The sequence below is a fragment of the Dama dama genome, chromosome 10 (genome assembly GCF_033118175.1).
Source record: "Dama dama isolate Ldn47 chromosome 10, ASM3311817v1, whole genome shotgun sequence".
Lineage (NCBI taxonomy): Eukaryota > Metazoa > Chordata > Mammalia > Artiodactyla > Cervidae > Dama > Dama dama.
This window is the reverse complement of record NC_083690.1, coordinates 35399793-35413737: the sequence shown is the minus strand read 5'-3', so window position 1 is coordinate 35413737 and position 13945 is coordinate 35399793. Positions and strand designations below refer to the sequence as shown.

Here is a 13945-nt window from a genome sequence, read left to right as displayed (position 1 = left end):
AGCAATGCCTTTTACATAATCCAAAACAATATTCAAATGCTGTAGGCGTTGAGTCATTCAACTGTACTGTAGTAAAGTTTGAAGTTTAATGCATAGAGATGTTTGAATCCAGTTCATTCTTTATTCTTTGACCAGTTTTGCTACTTAGGCGTTAACCTTTAATCATGTTAAATTAAATATATATGCCATAATGAATAATTATGAGCATGCCAGAATTTTCATTTACAATATAATGCTTTGAAAATTTGTCTAAAGGTCCTAGTTACCATTGACTTGACAGAGTGCATGCTATTTTTATATGTCACTGAATTCCTTGCTGAATCAAATGAGGGAAAGTATTTTTTTATTCGAAGCAGACACAGTGGGTCCTGGCTTCTTAAAAGGAATGGACTGGAAGAGTTGTCAGCAGAAGTTTTGGGGATGGAGGGCAGTACACTAGCTTAGCTCTTCAAAAATATAATTTGGACTGGCAGTTGTGCCGGGAAGCCTACAGGAGTTGACGTTCATAGAATTTAATAGAAGCACAGTGGTTCTCCTCTCCTCAGTTCTTCTCTGATCTCTGTTTCAAATTCAAGTTGTCATCGTACGTGGAGGGAGCCAAGGGTATGCTGCTTTATCTCCTTCAGGCCATTTGCCCAGCATGAGACCATGGTGGGAGAGGAGAAGGGGGTGGGAAGGTGTCCAGGGAAGATACTGAAATTTAAAAATAAAAAGCTGCACCTGAAATGTTCTGAGGATGTTCATTCTATAGTATTATTGCCACTCCTACTAACAAGGAACCATATCCCTGAAATAGCTTTTGAGATCTACTTTTTTTTTTTTTGAGATCTACTTTAATATAAATATTTTAATGCTGATAAAAATAATCATGAGAGGCCACAAATGAGAAAGCAGTGATGTAGTCATAAGCTGTATATACACCCAGAATCAGTGCCCAGCCTCTGGGGTTTCACTTGATGGACGGTGTTGGACGCTGTACTGGACGAGCCCTGGGGCCTGCGTTTTGTAAACCCCATGAAGACACTGGCATCTCAGAGTGCTCCTGGCTCCTGGTGGCTGTGCCAACTGAGGCGTGGTAGGCCGAGCCCTCCCTTCCAGGAACCAGGGGTGGTCTGAAAAATTAACGGCTCTGGTATTTGAAAATTAAGTGAGCGCTTAAATATATACCCTTGTTGATCCACTGGGCTTGGTGTTTAGCATTCCTCACCCAGAGACTAAATCTTTGCAGCCGTCTCACAAGTGATGCTGGCGTCCATACCAGAAATATCTTCCGTAATCTCTTCTAAGCCCAGCAGACTCGGGTATGCTTCTGCTCTGACAGGGCCCGAGGGTCCTAGAGGAAGTGCCCCACTGGGGCCCGGCAGGTGGATTATAAGTGCAGCAGAAATAAAAATAAAGACCCAGTTGATGCCAGAAGAACATTTAATATATCTCCATTTTGTGCTGAATTAATGGTAAAGGCAAAGACCTCACTAGTACCGTAAATTTCTATGTCCACCATGTCCAATTTTAGGTCCAAATCCGTTAGAGGAATTGGAACCCCTTCCAGGGCCCGAGAATGGGCTCTTGTCTAACACTCGGAAATGAATTGTCCGGGGAGACACACATGCTGACAAGTAAGAGACTTCGTTGGGAAGGGGTGCCCAGGAAGAGAGCATCAAGGTCGGGAGCCCAGGAGAACTGCTCTGCCACGTGGCTCACAGTCTCGGGTTTTCTGGTGAGGGGATTCGTTTCCAGGCTTCTGGCCAGTCATTCCAACTCAGGGTCCTTCCTGGTGGTGCATGCTTTGCTCTTCCAAGATGGATTCCTACGAAAATTCTGGGAGGTTGGTAGGACATACGGACTGGCGTCTCCTCTCTCCTTTGGACCCTTCCCGAATTCTTCCAGTGGTGGTAGCTTGTTAGTTTCTTATCAGGACCTCCTGTTGTAAGATTATTCATGTCAAGTGGTTACTATCGTCTCTGGGCCAGGATGGGTGGTTTCAGTCAGTGGTTTACCTAATTAATCCAGTTTTTTTGTAAGGAATCTGAAGGTGGATAGCACATTGAATTGTCTATAAGACCTCTCATAACTGGCCTAGATCTCCATTCTCCTTCTGTTTGTACTATAACTAGCAGTGGGGTAGCCTCCTGGCTGGCTGGCTCAGTGGCCCAGTACAGGTCACCATGGCTCGGTCACCAGCTACGCCTCTCACAAAAGGCAGAGCCACCATGAGCAGAAACTCAGGGTTCTCCTGTCTTCAGATCACCAGCTAGTAAACCCTGACTGTCTCCTGAGCGTGCTTCATCAGTTAAAGGATGGCCATGACAGAAAATGGTCCTGTCCTGAATAGGGGATTATCTTACAAGAGCCCCCCTCAGGGGACCTTCCTCATTGGAAGGATGATCACTGATCTCACAGACCTAGGTCTGAGTTCTCTCTGCCTCCTGTTGTTATTGTTGCCAAGTCATTCTGACTCTTTGCAACCCCATGGACTACAACCCACCAGGCTCCTCTGTCCATGGCATTTCCCAGACAAGAATTCCAGAATGGATTGCCATTTCCTGCTCCAGAGGATCTTCCCGACCCAGGGATCAAACCCACGTCTCCTGCATTGGCAGGCAGATTCCTTACCACTGAGCCACCAGGGAAACCCCTCTGCCTACTAACCAACTGGCAACCTGGACACATCACCCTGCCTCCCTGAGCTTTAGTTCCGACTTCTGTGTAAAGAATGAGATACATGTCACACATCTCTCTCCCAGGATTGTCCTAGGGCTCAAATGAGAAAATGTCTGTAAAAAGTGTTCTGTGATGAGCAGATTCTCTCCAAGTAGCAGGTGTCATTACCAGCTTCACAAGAATTATTAGAAACCTGAGGCTTTCAGTGCCTTCTCCAAGCGGGTGCTGAGTGATTTTTCCAGGCTCCCCCACTACCCCTGCCTGCCCCACCAGCCACCGTGTTTATCTCTCTCTCTTCCAGTCAGATCAGGGAATGAAAAATCCTTCAAGTGTCACACCAGGTCAGGGCAGTGGGCAGATCCCAGGGAGCCCATGGTCAATCTCACCCCATTCTCATGTACTGGGTTCTACCCGCACGTCCCTTAGCGGCTGCAGAGACGAACCCTGTCCACCCAGCGGGGCCCCGGGAAGCTGACAGCCTGGGAGCCAGGTGACCTGCTCCAAGCCTCTGCAAGGGTGGCTCAAGCGTGTCCAGAGGAGGGTGACCCGTGTGTCCCTCTCTTGCAGACCCCGTTCCCGCGCTGGACCTTGGGCAGCAGCTCCAGCTCAAAGTGCAGCGCCTGCACGACATTGAGACGGAGAACCAAAAGCTTAGGGAAACTCTCGAAGAGTACAACAAGGAATTCGCCGAAGTGAAAAATCAAGGTTGGTGGAAGATGTGTTTGTTCCTTACTTTTTCTTTTCTTTCTGTTTTCTTCTGTTCCTTTTTTCTGTTCTTTTCTTTCTTTCTTTCTTTTTTTTAATTACTTTACCCATACTGTTGGGACTAGCTCTAATTGTCACCTATGTCATAGAGTCCGAGCGGGGCATTACAGAGAGAAAATAATAACACTTAGCTATTGAGAAGGAAAACTTTTCCTCCACACTATGACCACATATGATTTTATCGCCTCCCTGATGGGACAGATTCGGAGTCTTTAAAAGTTCTTCCTGAATCATCGTGTGATAGGGTCTGCCTTTAAAAGATGGATGTGTTGCCTGCGGGTGGCACCTGTCAGACAGCTTATGATCAAAGGGCCACATCCAGTAAGTGGTTTAATAATTGCTGCCGATACATTAAGGCTTTAGACGAAGGCTGCATGTCCCCACACTTAAGAACCCCCGTGTCCTCGTCAGCGTCACCTATTCATGACGAATCTAACGGAGGAAAACAAAATTTAGCCTCTCGGTGTGGTTGTCCAGCTGTCAACAAGGAGAGAGGGCAAAGGTTGCCTGGCTTTTCCTGCCAAGGAAGACTAGAGAACTCTCTCCTAGACCTAAGATCCAGATGTGTCCCAGTCAGGCTTCCTTGTCTCAGAGAAAAGCCGCCGCCCCATCTGACAACCGCAGCAGGTCTCTGAGCCAAGTCCAAGTGGAAATGAACCTCTTTGGTTTTGTTTGGGGTGTGGGTGAGGAAGGTGACAGAAAAGAGAGCAGCCTGCTTGAGGGACTTCCCCTGAGGGCTACAGAAGGAATTACTTGATGACGATTTTTAAAAGCATCCTTGGAGGACTTCTCTTGGCAGTCTCAGTGGTTGAGACTTCACCTCCCAATGCAGAAGATGTGGGTTCGCTCCCTGGTTGGAGAGCTAAGATCTCACCTGCCTCACAGCCAAAACATAAAACAGAAACAATACTGTAGCAAATTCAATAGACTTTAAAATGGTCAACATCAAGAGAAATCTTTTTTAAAAAAGAAAGGAAGAGAGGCTTTTTAAAGAAAAATTTAAAAATTAAGAGCATCCTTGTGTTCTGAGACCTTTGGAGGTCTGAGACCCTGGCAAGGAGGGATCATCCACGGAAAGGACCCAGGAAGAGGCAGGACAGTCCAGGCCTGAACACTGAGGGCAACAGGCCTGAAGGCCCCGTCCTGGAGGATGCCCCCTCATCCTGGCCCCACAGGGAGCGGAGAGGCTATGGACTGGAGAGATAGCTCGGTCCTGCTGGGGAGCAAGGTGTGGACTTAGGAGGTGGGGGGGTCCAGTGAAAGAAGTGCTCCCTCCCGGCTCTGGTCAGAATCACCCACGCTCAGGGGAAAGAGAACCCAGAAATTCTGGTTCTGCAGCACAACCCGAAGGGGGAGCGCTTGTTGTTTCCTTCCAGCGACCCCTGCCATCTTATTTTGATAGATCCACCACCTGGGTTTCCGTCAGTTAGGTTTGATTCTGGTGGAAGGCGTGCTGCCCCTCCCCACCTGCCTCACCACCCACCCCACCCCAGGGGCCAGTTGCCCAGTGTGAGGCCATCGCCTCCCACAAAGATCTCACCTGATGGGCATTTTCAAATGAAAGGCAGAGCCCAAGGGTCTTTCCTGGCGGTCCAGTGGTTAGGAGTCCATGCTTCCATTGCAGGGGGCACGGGTTCAATCCCTGTTTGGGGAACTAAGATCCCACAAGCCCTGAGGCGCAGCTAAAAAAGTAGAAACACAGAGCCCATGCCTTAAGAACAAAGGCTCCAAGGCTGGCAGACCGGGCCAGGGTCCCTTGGTTGCCACCACTTTGCAGTGGGAGCAGAGCTCTTGAGTGTCCTCTGCTCCTCCGCACTGCTTGCCCTGCCCTCCCCATAAGCTAACCGCCCCCCAACCCCGCTCCACTCACATGGAGGGGCACAGCCGGGACACACCCAGGGCAGTGTCCTGGCCCCAGGCCCAGGTGCCAGAGGAGGGACAGAGGCTCCAGGACAAGTCACCCCTGGCTTACCAAGCAATCTGCCCTGGGTGGGGGTGGTAAAGGGACCCCACCAGACCGAGTGGAGCTCCCAGCTAGCACCCCAAACTCCTCTGGAAGGAGCGTAGGTGGCTCAGGGACTGCCCAGATGTCTCCAACCCATTGTTCAAAGCAGAGATGCCGTCTGTTTATAGCCCGTAGGCTGTCGACTAGAGAGCATATGCAGGTGTTTCCAGAGGTGACCTGTCATGTGCCTGTTTTGGACACGCTCCACTCCCTCCCAGCCTGCACCCCTTCACTCGTGTATCACCAACCATTGTGCTTACAGGGCATTTCTTCCAAGCCTCAAACACTCAGCCCGAGAGGCAGGAAGCCCCCTATTCGTCTCTCAGATGCCTTGCCAGGGTCACTGGTCTTAATTCCCTTTCTCCTCCTCCGAGGAGATCCCCCTGGTTTCATTTAAAGAATAGCGCCAGTTTCTTATTTTAACAAAAGAGCCTCTAGCTTTTCTCCATAAGCCATGTGGGCACGAACGCCCGGCTGTCAAGCTCCTGCCTGGGCCAGCGTGTCCATGCAGCTCAGGGAGTGGAAGCCAACGTGAGTGACAGCCCAAAGGGCCAAGGCCACCAGTCCAAGCACTTACATGAGCAGAGACCTGGCAGGCGACCTTGTCACGTGACCCTGGGGCCCTGTTGTCGCAGCCCCTTCGTGGCCTTACCCTGCTCAGCCCGCTGAGCACCCACCGTGTCGGGTGCTGGGACCTCCAAGGCACTCAGTCCTGCCTCCTGTGCGATGGATCCTCATCTGAGCAAGTGTATTCCCTCAAGGGCTTTGCTCACCTTGGAGCTGGGGCTGCAGTACTCGACCGGGGGCCGGCCAGCGCCCCCAGTGGGGTGGGGGTGTCCATGTCGAGGCAGGTAGAGCGATGCTGCCCTAGCCACCAACGGATCTGAGTTAGGACCCTGCCCTGTTCATTGCATCTGCTCTTGTGTTCCCATTTTGGGCCCATAAAGCAACTGCCATAAACACACACTTGGTGGAGAGGGGAGCCTGGGCTTTCCAGGGGGGGCCCTGCCACCCAGGAAGCCCTGTGTCCTGAGCACCAGACAACACAGGGCTTCATCTCACAGCACTGCTGCCTCCTCCCGGCACTCGCTCTCCCTCCGACGTGGCTCCCCTGGGCCCTAAGTCATCTGCTCTGCACACGCAGCCCAGGTCTGCCAGACTCTGACCAGGGTGGAGGGTGCTCTTGGCATCCAAGCTCTGGGACTGGTCCCTTCCAGCCAAGGAGACGTGCCCCGGATCCACTTAGTGCACCATGTGTCTCATCATTTGTGAAACAGCAGGGCTGCAGCCCACAGCCAGGGAGGTCTGTAGGCTTCTTCCAAAATGTGCACACAATTATGAACTGTTTTCTTTGTAAGAAAGTACTTAAACCTGCACTAAAACATTATTAATCTTCCCTCAGTAGAAGACTAATTTCAGATTCATCAATAAGATGATATTATATTTTAGCATTGATTTCCCCCCCTTTTTCTTAAGTTGTATTAGAGAGACATAGTTCTTCTTCCCAGCAAAATCCATTGATCCTCCTCAACCTAAATGTTTAAAGTTCAATTTAACATTTAGGGAGTAAAAGGTCTCCGAAGGGACTCGTAACCATTGATTTTGTGTCAGAGTTGAAGAGCTAAAGTTTAAAACACACCGATCCTCCTAGGTTACAAAAGCCTAGTATATATAGCCGTGTGGAACCATGCTTCTCTTACTGGAGTTCTTTTTTCCCCCCTTCTGCAGAGGTTACGATAAAAGCACTTAAAGAGAAAATCCGAGAATATGAACAGACTCTGAAGAACCAGGCTGAGACCATAGCTCTCGAAAAGGAACAAAAGTTACAAAATGATTTTGCAGAAAAGGAGAGGTGAGCACGTTTTGGGGTCTGCAGGCACCCATGTGCGGATGTAAGGTTTTACTTCTTTATATCACAAGACAAGTTTTGTTGTTTTGTTTTGTTTTTTTTCATAAAGCAATCCTGTGAAATAAGCCCAGGTTGGAAACCAGAATCCTAGGAGCTCTAAGGCAGTGGCATCCAACCTTTCTGGCACCAGAGACCAGTTTCGTGGAAGACAGATTTTCCACAGAATTAGGGAGGTGGGGATCAGATGGTTTCAAGATGATTCAAGCACATTCCATTTATTGTGTGCACTTTATTTCTCTTATTATTAAATCAGCTCTACCTCAGATCATCAGGCGTTAGATCCCGGAGGTTGGGGATCCCTGCTCTAAGGCACAATTTTGTTTGAAAACCATAGGTGTCCCTTGTTCTGTTATTTGTAAGATGGGCTTGAATGAAGTGTACCAGTCTCTCCCCATTGGTGAATGGTGTCTGGTGGTCCAAGGGTGTGTCTGTCGGGGCTGCGTGAGGTGGAGCTTGAGCACGAAGCTTGTGTGGTTGACACATGGGGTTGTACCCGAGGTGAGATGAGAGGGGCAGGACCGTCCCCTGCTGCCTGTCCTCTCTAGGAAGCCTTGGGCAACCCCGAGCTACTACCTTCTTCAGTGGAATTTTAATATTTAACATCTCCCTCTGTCTCTGTCTGTCTCTCGCACACACGCACACAATATCTTGGTTTCTTGGCATTGGTATCAGTAAAATATGTTCATGCACCATCTAGGGGTTGTGAGTGTTAGGTTTCCAGCGGCCTGCTTCACCCAGAACTTTGCCACAAATAACAAGTTGGGTTTTCAGCTAGTGTGACGACCTAATGAAAGTTCGCTTCCTGTAAAAACCATAAGGACTGTTGAAGTCACCAATTCAAATTGCACAAGTCAGGCTCTCAGAACTTTGGTGAAGCCAAGGTGTAAAAATTTCAGCCTGCCATGGAGAATCCTGAGACGATTAACGAGAGGCTTGCACTACATGTCTGGTTACAAGTGAGAGGCAGGCCCACGATGGTGCCCTGTGGCTGTTTCCCGTGGACTCAGAAGCAGCTGCTCAGACTTCCATGAGGCAGGCCGGTGGAGCTCTCGGGCATCAGTAAGGCCTCTCTGAGGCACCGTGAAGCTGGCTTCATTCAGAAAAGAGGAAGAATGCCTGCCAGGCCCTCTCGGGACATCGTCTCACCTAGTGCCCAGGACAGACCTGCCGAGCCGACGGTCTTATTTTTCAGTTGGAGAGACTAGGCCTCAGGTTAGGGACCTGCCCCCACTCTCCCACCCAGGCACCCAGAGGTGGGGCCGGAGCCCAGCCCACCGCTGTACCCTGGCCTCCCAAGGTCCTTGCTGCAGGACCAAAGCCAGTCCCTCAGGTCAAGCCCAGCTCTGCAGGGAACGCCACACCCATACTGCTGGGAGAGCCCCACAGAGTCAGGGCTCAGGATGAGTGGGCTTTCGACTTAGCAGGTGTGGAACTGCGGCTAAATATGTCTCCTCAGAAAGTACTTTATGCCCAAAGAGGTTTCTCACCGTATTACTGAAAACTGGGGGACAGGGGACATGCAAGTCATTGAAATCCCCTGCCAACAAGAAATGGATACATAAGAGATAGTTTTGTTGGATTTGCAGTAACCCCAGAAATGTACGTGGCATAATATGGAGTGAAAAATGCATAATACAGAATTATAGACAATGTGGTTACATCTGCACAAAGTCATGCTTTATAGAAGAGTTACAATAAATTCCTATAGAAATTTAATATTATTAAGTTGATTTTTCAAATTAAAAGATTGATTATATTGAAAGATACAAATAGTTGACAACTAGGGGTGGGGGATAAAGCTAGATCTTTATCTCATTCTTTACCAAAAGATTGAAATTGATTAGGGTTTAAATGTCAGTAATTAAATCATATACATATGGGAAGAAAACATGGGCATTTACTTTGTTTTTAATGATTTTGGAATGGAGAAATCTTTCTAAGCATTTATATATTTTCTAAGAAAATTTATATAAATATGACTGCCTAAAATTTCATACAGACTTTTAAAAACAAATAAAGATGAATAACATTTTTAAACCATCAAAAAACTGGGAAGAAATATTTGCACCACGTAAAAGAAAGGGCTAATTTTCCTTGCAAACAAAGAGCTCTTAAAAGTTAATAAGAAAAAGTCAGCACTACAAAAAATGGGCAGAGGAGAGGAGCAGACAGTTCATACAAAGAGACATTCTCAGCTTTATTCCACAGTAAAACTAAGTTTAATTTTATCCAGTGTTGGCACAGCAGAACACTCTAATGTTGGCAAGAGTTTAAATTGGTGAGGTTCTTTTTGTTGGAAAGTTTCTGAATATCTATCAAAACAACAAAAACAATTGCACATACTCTTTATCCTTGTAGTTCCTCTGTTTGAATTTTATTCAATGAATTCACTGTCAGAATTATGCAACAATACCTATGATGATCACTGTAGAATTGTTTAGTAGAAAGAAATTTGATAAGTCATCTAAATGCCCAGAGAAACTGAGTGGAGTCAGTTATTTAATAAGAATGGGAAAGAGCTATATATGCTAGGGTAGACTATTTCCACAGTACTGAGATAAGTGAAAAAGCTAGCTACAGGATAGCACGTGTGCCCTGATCCTTTTTGTGTGAAAAGAAAGGGTTTTCTGTTTATATACATTGTAATATATCACATCTGAGTTTATATTATGCTACAGTACATTACATATTACATTGTATTTCTATAAATAAAGAAAAATTCTAAAGAGCTACAAAAGAACTCTGAGGAGTGCAAATAGAGCCAAGATATAGAAAGGACATTTTACCTTCCATCTCTTATAATATTTGTGGGTTTTTTTTTTTTTTTTTCAACACAGAGCATTTATTAGCTTTATAATTGAAATAGGTGCAAATTCGAGCAGTGCTTTTCCACAGATGATGGAAATTTGGGTGTCTTTTTTTAACTGTGCCATTTCTACTTTTCCATATTCCCAGGTTTCTTCTTCATGAGAGCATGTGTTACATTCAAACGATGTAAAAATAATAAACTTATTTTTAGAGATTTTTCTGCCGATGAGGAGGAAGGAATGCTATTTATTGACCAGGGAATTCATCTGGAGATCCTGGGAAATATAAATACATGGAATGTGGCTGCAGACATTCAGAATGTCCCCATTAGGTATTAGCCTTGCATTCGCATTCCATTCTAACAGAAATGGAGCAGCTGTCACATCTCTTCAGTACATCCTTTATTCCAACAAATTCCTTCATTGTGTCAGCAAAATGTAAATGCATCATTCTTGTCGGGCTAACTTCAGGAAACAATGAGTGCGTGATAATTTTTCTTTTCTTTCTTTTTTTAAAATACCTGGCATTTCAAGAATAAGCTGCGTTTAGGGTAGCCTTCTACATCAATTGCCTCGCATCAGGTCCTACAGGAAGTACACCTCCTGTGGTGACGTGCGGGTAAGAGTCAGGGGGCTAAAGGTCAGGGCATCAGGGCTCGTGGCATTACTAGTGGTACCTGGCCGCACGCCTGTCACCAGCCGTGTAAAGGCAGCTCATGGCCATAGTTCCAGAACCACAAGACATGTGAGCTGCTCAACAAGATGACCAATCTGACTTCCTCCTCTTCCTTTTCAGAAAGCTGCAGGAGACCCAGATGTCCACCACCTCAAAACTAGAAGAAGCCGAGCATAAAGTCCAGACTCTGCAAACAGGTGTGCTATTCTGCCTGCCCGTCAGGCTGCTGCCAGCCAAACTGACCCAGGACAGGCTTCCTCCACCTCCCAGTCCCTGCAGGTCCCCCTGACACCTGTCGCCCCGCCACTGTGGTGAGCCTGGAGGAGGGAGGGAGCCAGCCCACACCCCAGTGTGCCTCAGACACCACCCGCCCCCCTACCTGTCACCCACCACTCTGAGTCCTGCTCGGCAAGGTGGGAGGCTGCGAACTCCATTTACATCACTGCCAGGAACCATCCTTTCTTCCTGCTCTTTTTCCAACAAACTCATCTAAATCACCAAACTGTCAAGGGCTGACTTGTGATTTGGAATGATAATGGGGGATAAAACCATTATTTCTACCCTGTGAGGTTAAGGAGAACAGTAATAGCAGACCTTTAAAACTGCAAAAGCACCCAAAAATCTATGCTCAGGTTTTTCTTTAAACTTCTTTTTGCCTTTTTTTCTTTTTGTTCTGAAAGAGAAATGGGACTATATATTTAATTTAAATGTGGAAAAATAACAGAAGACATCATAATCCAAGTTTAAAAAAAAAATGACAGAGTGGGAGAAAATAATCACAACAAATTCAGACACGTAAGATCCCCAAAATATAAAGATCACTCGAAAGTCAATAAAAATAGATGAACAGTCCAGGAGAACAAGGGGCTAAGGATGGAAACAGGCAGTTTACAGAAGAAACACACAGCCAATACACATATGAAAAAAATGTTAATTTTGAACGGGCAGGGAAATGCCAATTAAATCAGCAAAAGATTGTTTTGCCTGTCAGACTGTCAAAAAAAAAGTTTTTAATTGATAATATCCAATGTTGGTGAGAGTATTTATCTGAAGTTGGAACGTCCCAGCTACTTACCCAGCACCTTCCCTTCAAGGTATCCTGATGCCCCAGGCCCATGGCAAGCCCTGTACAGGAGCTAAATTGTTACTGTCATTGTCATGCCCCAGCATAGAGAGATTTCCATGCTTCTGCTCAGGGCAAAGTGCAAATCTCAGAAGATGTTTGTATCATCCTATTTACGAGTGCATGTGTGTTATTCAGTCAGTCATATCCTACTCTTTGCGACCCCATGGACTGTTTCTCACCAGGCTCCTCTGTCCATGGAATTCTCCAGGCAAGAATACTGGAGTGAGTTGCCATTCCCTTCTCCGGGGGATCTTCCCAACCCAGGGATCAAACTCTGGTCTCCTGCATTGCAGGCAGATTCTTTACCGTCGGTATTTATGGGGGGGTGGGAGGGAGGGTAAAAATATACATATGTTATATATTTTTAATTTATGGGAGTGGGTAAAAATAAAATATATATATATGTATATACACTTAAACATATATGCAATTATATATGGAAATATTTTTTAAATAGTGAAATTTATTTAAAAGCAGGAATTTACCTAATTAGAGGCTCATGGGATGAAATGAAGCAGCAGTGGAAGGGGATTGTTCTTTTCCATTCTGCGATACTTTTGTAATCTTTGCCTCCTTTGAAATGAGAATATGATTTTTTTTCTTTCTGATTTAATAGGAACAATTAGTATCTTATATCATGATTTTATGTCCTCTGCCTTTCAGCCCTGGAAAAAACTCAAACAGAATTATTTGACCTGAAAACCAAATATGATGAAGAAATTACTGCCAAGTAAGTCTCTGCCCATCTCCCTCTGTCCGTGTGCGTTTGGTCAGGTTGCTCCCAGTATTGCTAATCCATGAAAGATCTCCCTGCTTCGCCCTCCTGTTGACTGGCTTTGCAAAGTGGTACATGGTTTAGAAGATACTTGGCCTCTGAGCTGCTGTAAAGAACAGAGTGTCGTTCCCGTGACTTCCTTGCAGAAGTTTAAAACCCAGGATGTGACAGTTAGCTGTGTCTGGTGCTCTCAGGACAGCCCTTCCAACTGACACTTTTTTCTTAATTATTGTGAAGCCGGGTCACCACTGTGCCTTTTTCTAAGAAATTTTGGGAAAGCGTCAGCACAGAGAAGATGTGATACTTGGGATGTTTTGTGGAGCTTGGTCTGTGGCAACAGCACCACGTTTTACCCGTGCCCAAAGCCTCCACTCCCACACAGATGTATCTGTTCAAACCCCACCTTATGGTGCTGGGCGTCCGTTGCAGACACAAAGTGGGGGTGTGTACATCTTTGGGCGGGTGTATCAAGTAAAGGTCTTGTCGGGAGGGAATCAGTGATCCACTGCATGTACCCTGTTGCCGGCCAGCAAGCAAGAAATAGCATTGACATAAATCAAGAAAGATAAAGAAGCAACAGATTGTTCCCTGAAAACGCCAGGCTAGCATCTGTACTACTTTTTCCTGTCCTGGGAGGCTCCTCCCATCTCCCCCAGACACCCGTCCACCACTCCCTACCCCACCCCACCCCATCCCCAACAGCTGTGTCTCCAGTAGGACCCAGCTCCTGCTGTGCTCACACCAGGCCTCAGTGGGCACTGGTGGGTTTTGGGGGGTGGCTCTGAATAGCGCCACCTTCCTCCCCTGCTCCTGCTCCACATGGGGCCCTGGTACTCAGCACTCCTCAGTCCGATCACCCTCACCCTTGACCTCAGAGGTTGCTGTTGGGCCAACTGCTCTCAGGGCACATGGTGGGGGGGTGGGGTGACCTTTGCCCTGGATTGTTTAGCAGCTCGAGACCTCAAGAGCCCAGCTACCTGGGCCAGGTGGTCAGAACCAATTTCAATCATGAGCAGAGAACCTCCTCACAGAGACTAAAACGTCCCAGTCAGTCTTGGTGGTTCTGGCCAAAGTGTTGGCATGTCTAATCCTGGTGGAACCCTCCACCCTCCACCCTCTTCTCCTAGCGTGCCGAAATGTGACTTCAGATGGTACAGAAAGGACTGGTTCTAAGGTCCCGTGACCCTTAAAATTACACTTTGAAAACTGGCAGTTCTGGTA

General features: G+C 46.9%; 1 protein-coding gene across 3 annotated transcripts in view; it reads left to right on the top strand.

Annotated features, from left to right (window-relative positions):
• Positions 1-13945, top strand: part of CUX1 (cut like homeobox 1) — a 347872-nt gene that overhangs the window by 204947 nt on the left and 128980 nt on the right. For all 3 annotated transcript variants that reach the window (XM_061153495.1, XM_061153494.1, XM_061153492.1), the window contains exons 5-8: positions 3229-3366; positions 7160-7283; positions 10944-11020; positions 12613-12679. In XM_061153495.1, the coding sequence (XP_061009478.1) occupies positions 3229-3366; positions 7160-7283; positions 10944-11020; positions 12613-12679 (406 nt within the window). The remainder of the gene's footprint in view (positions 1-3228; positions 3367-7159; positions 7284-10943; positions 11021-12612; positions 12680-13945) is intronic.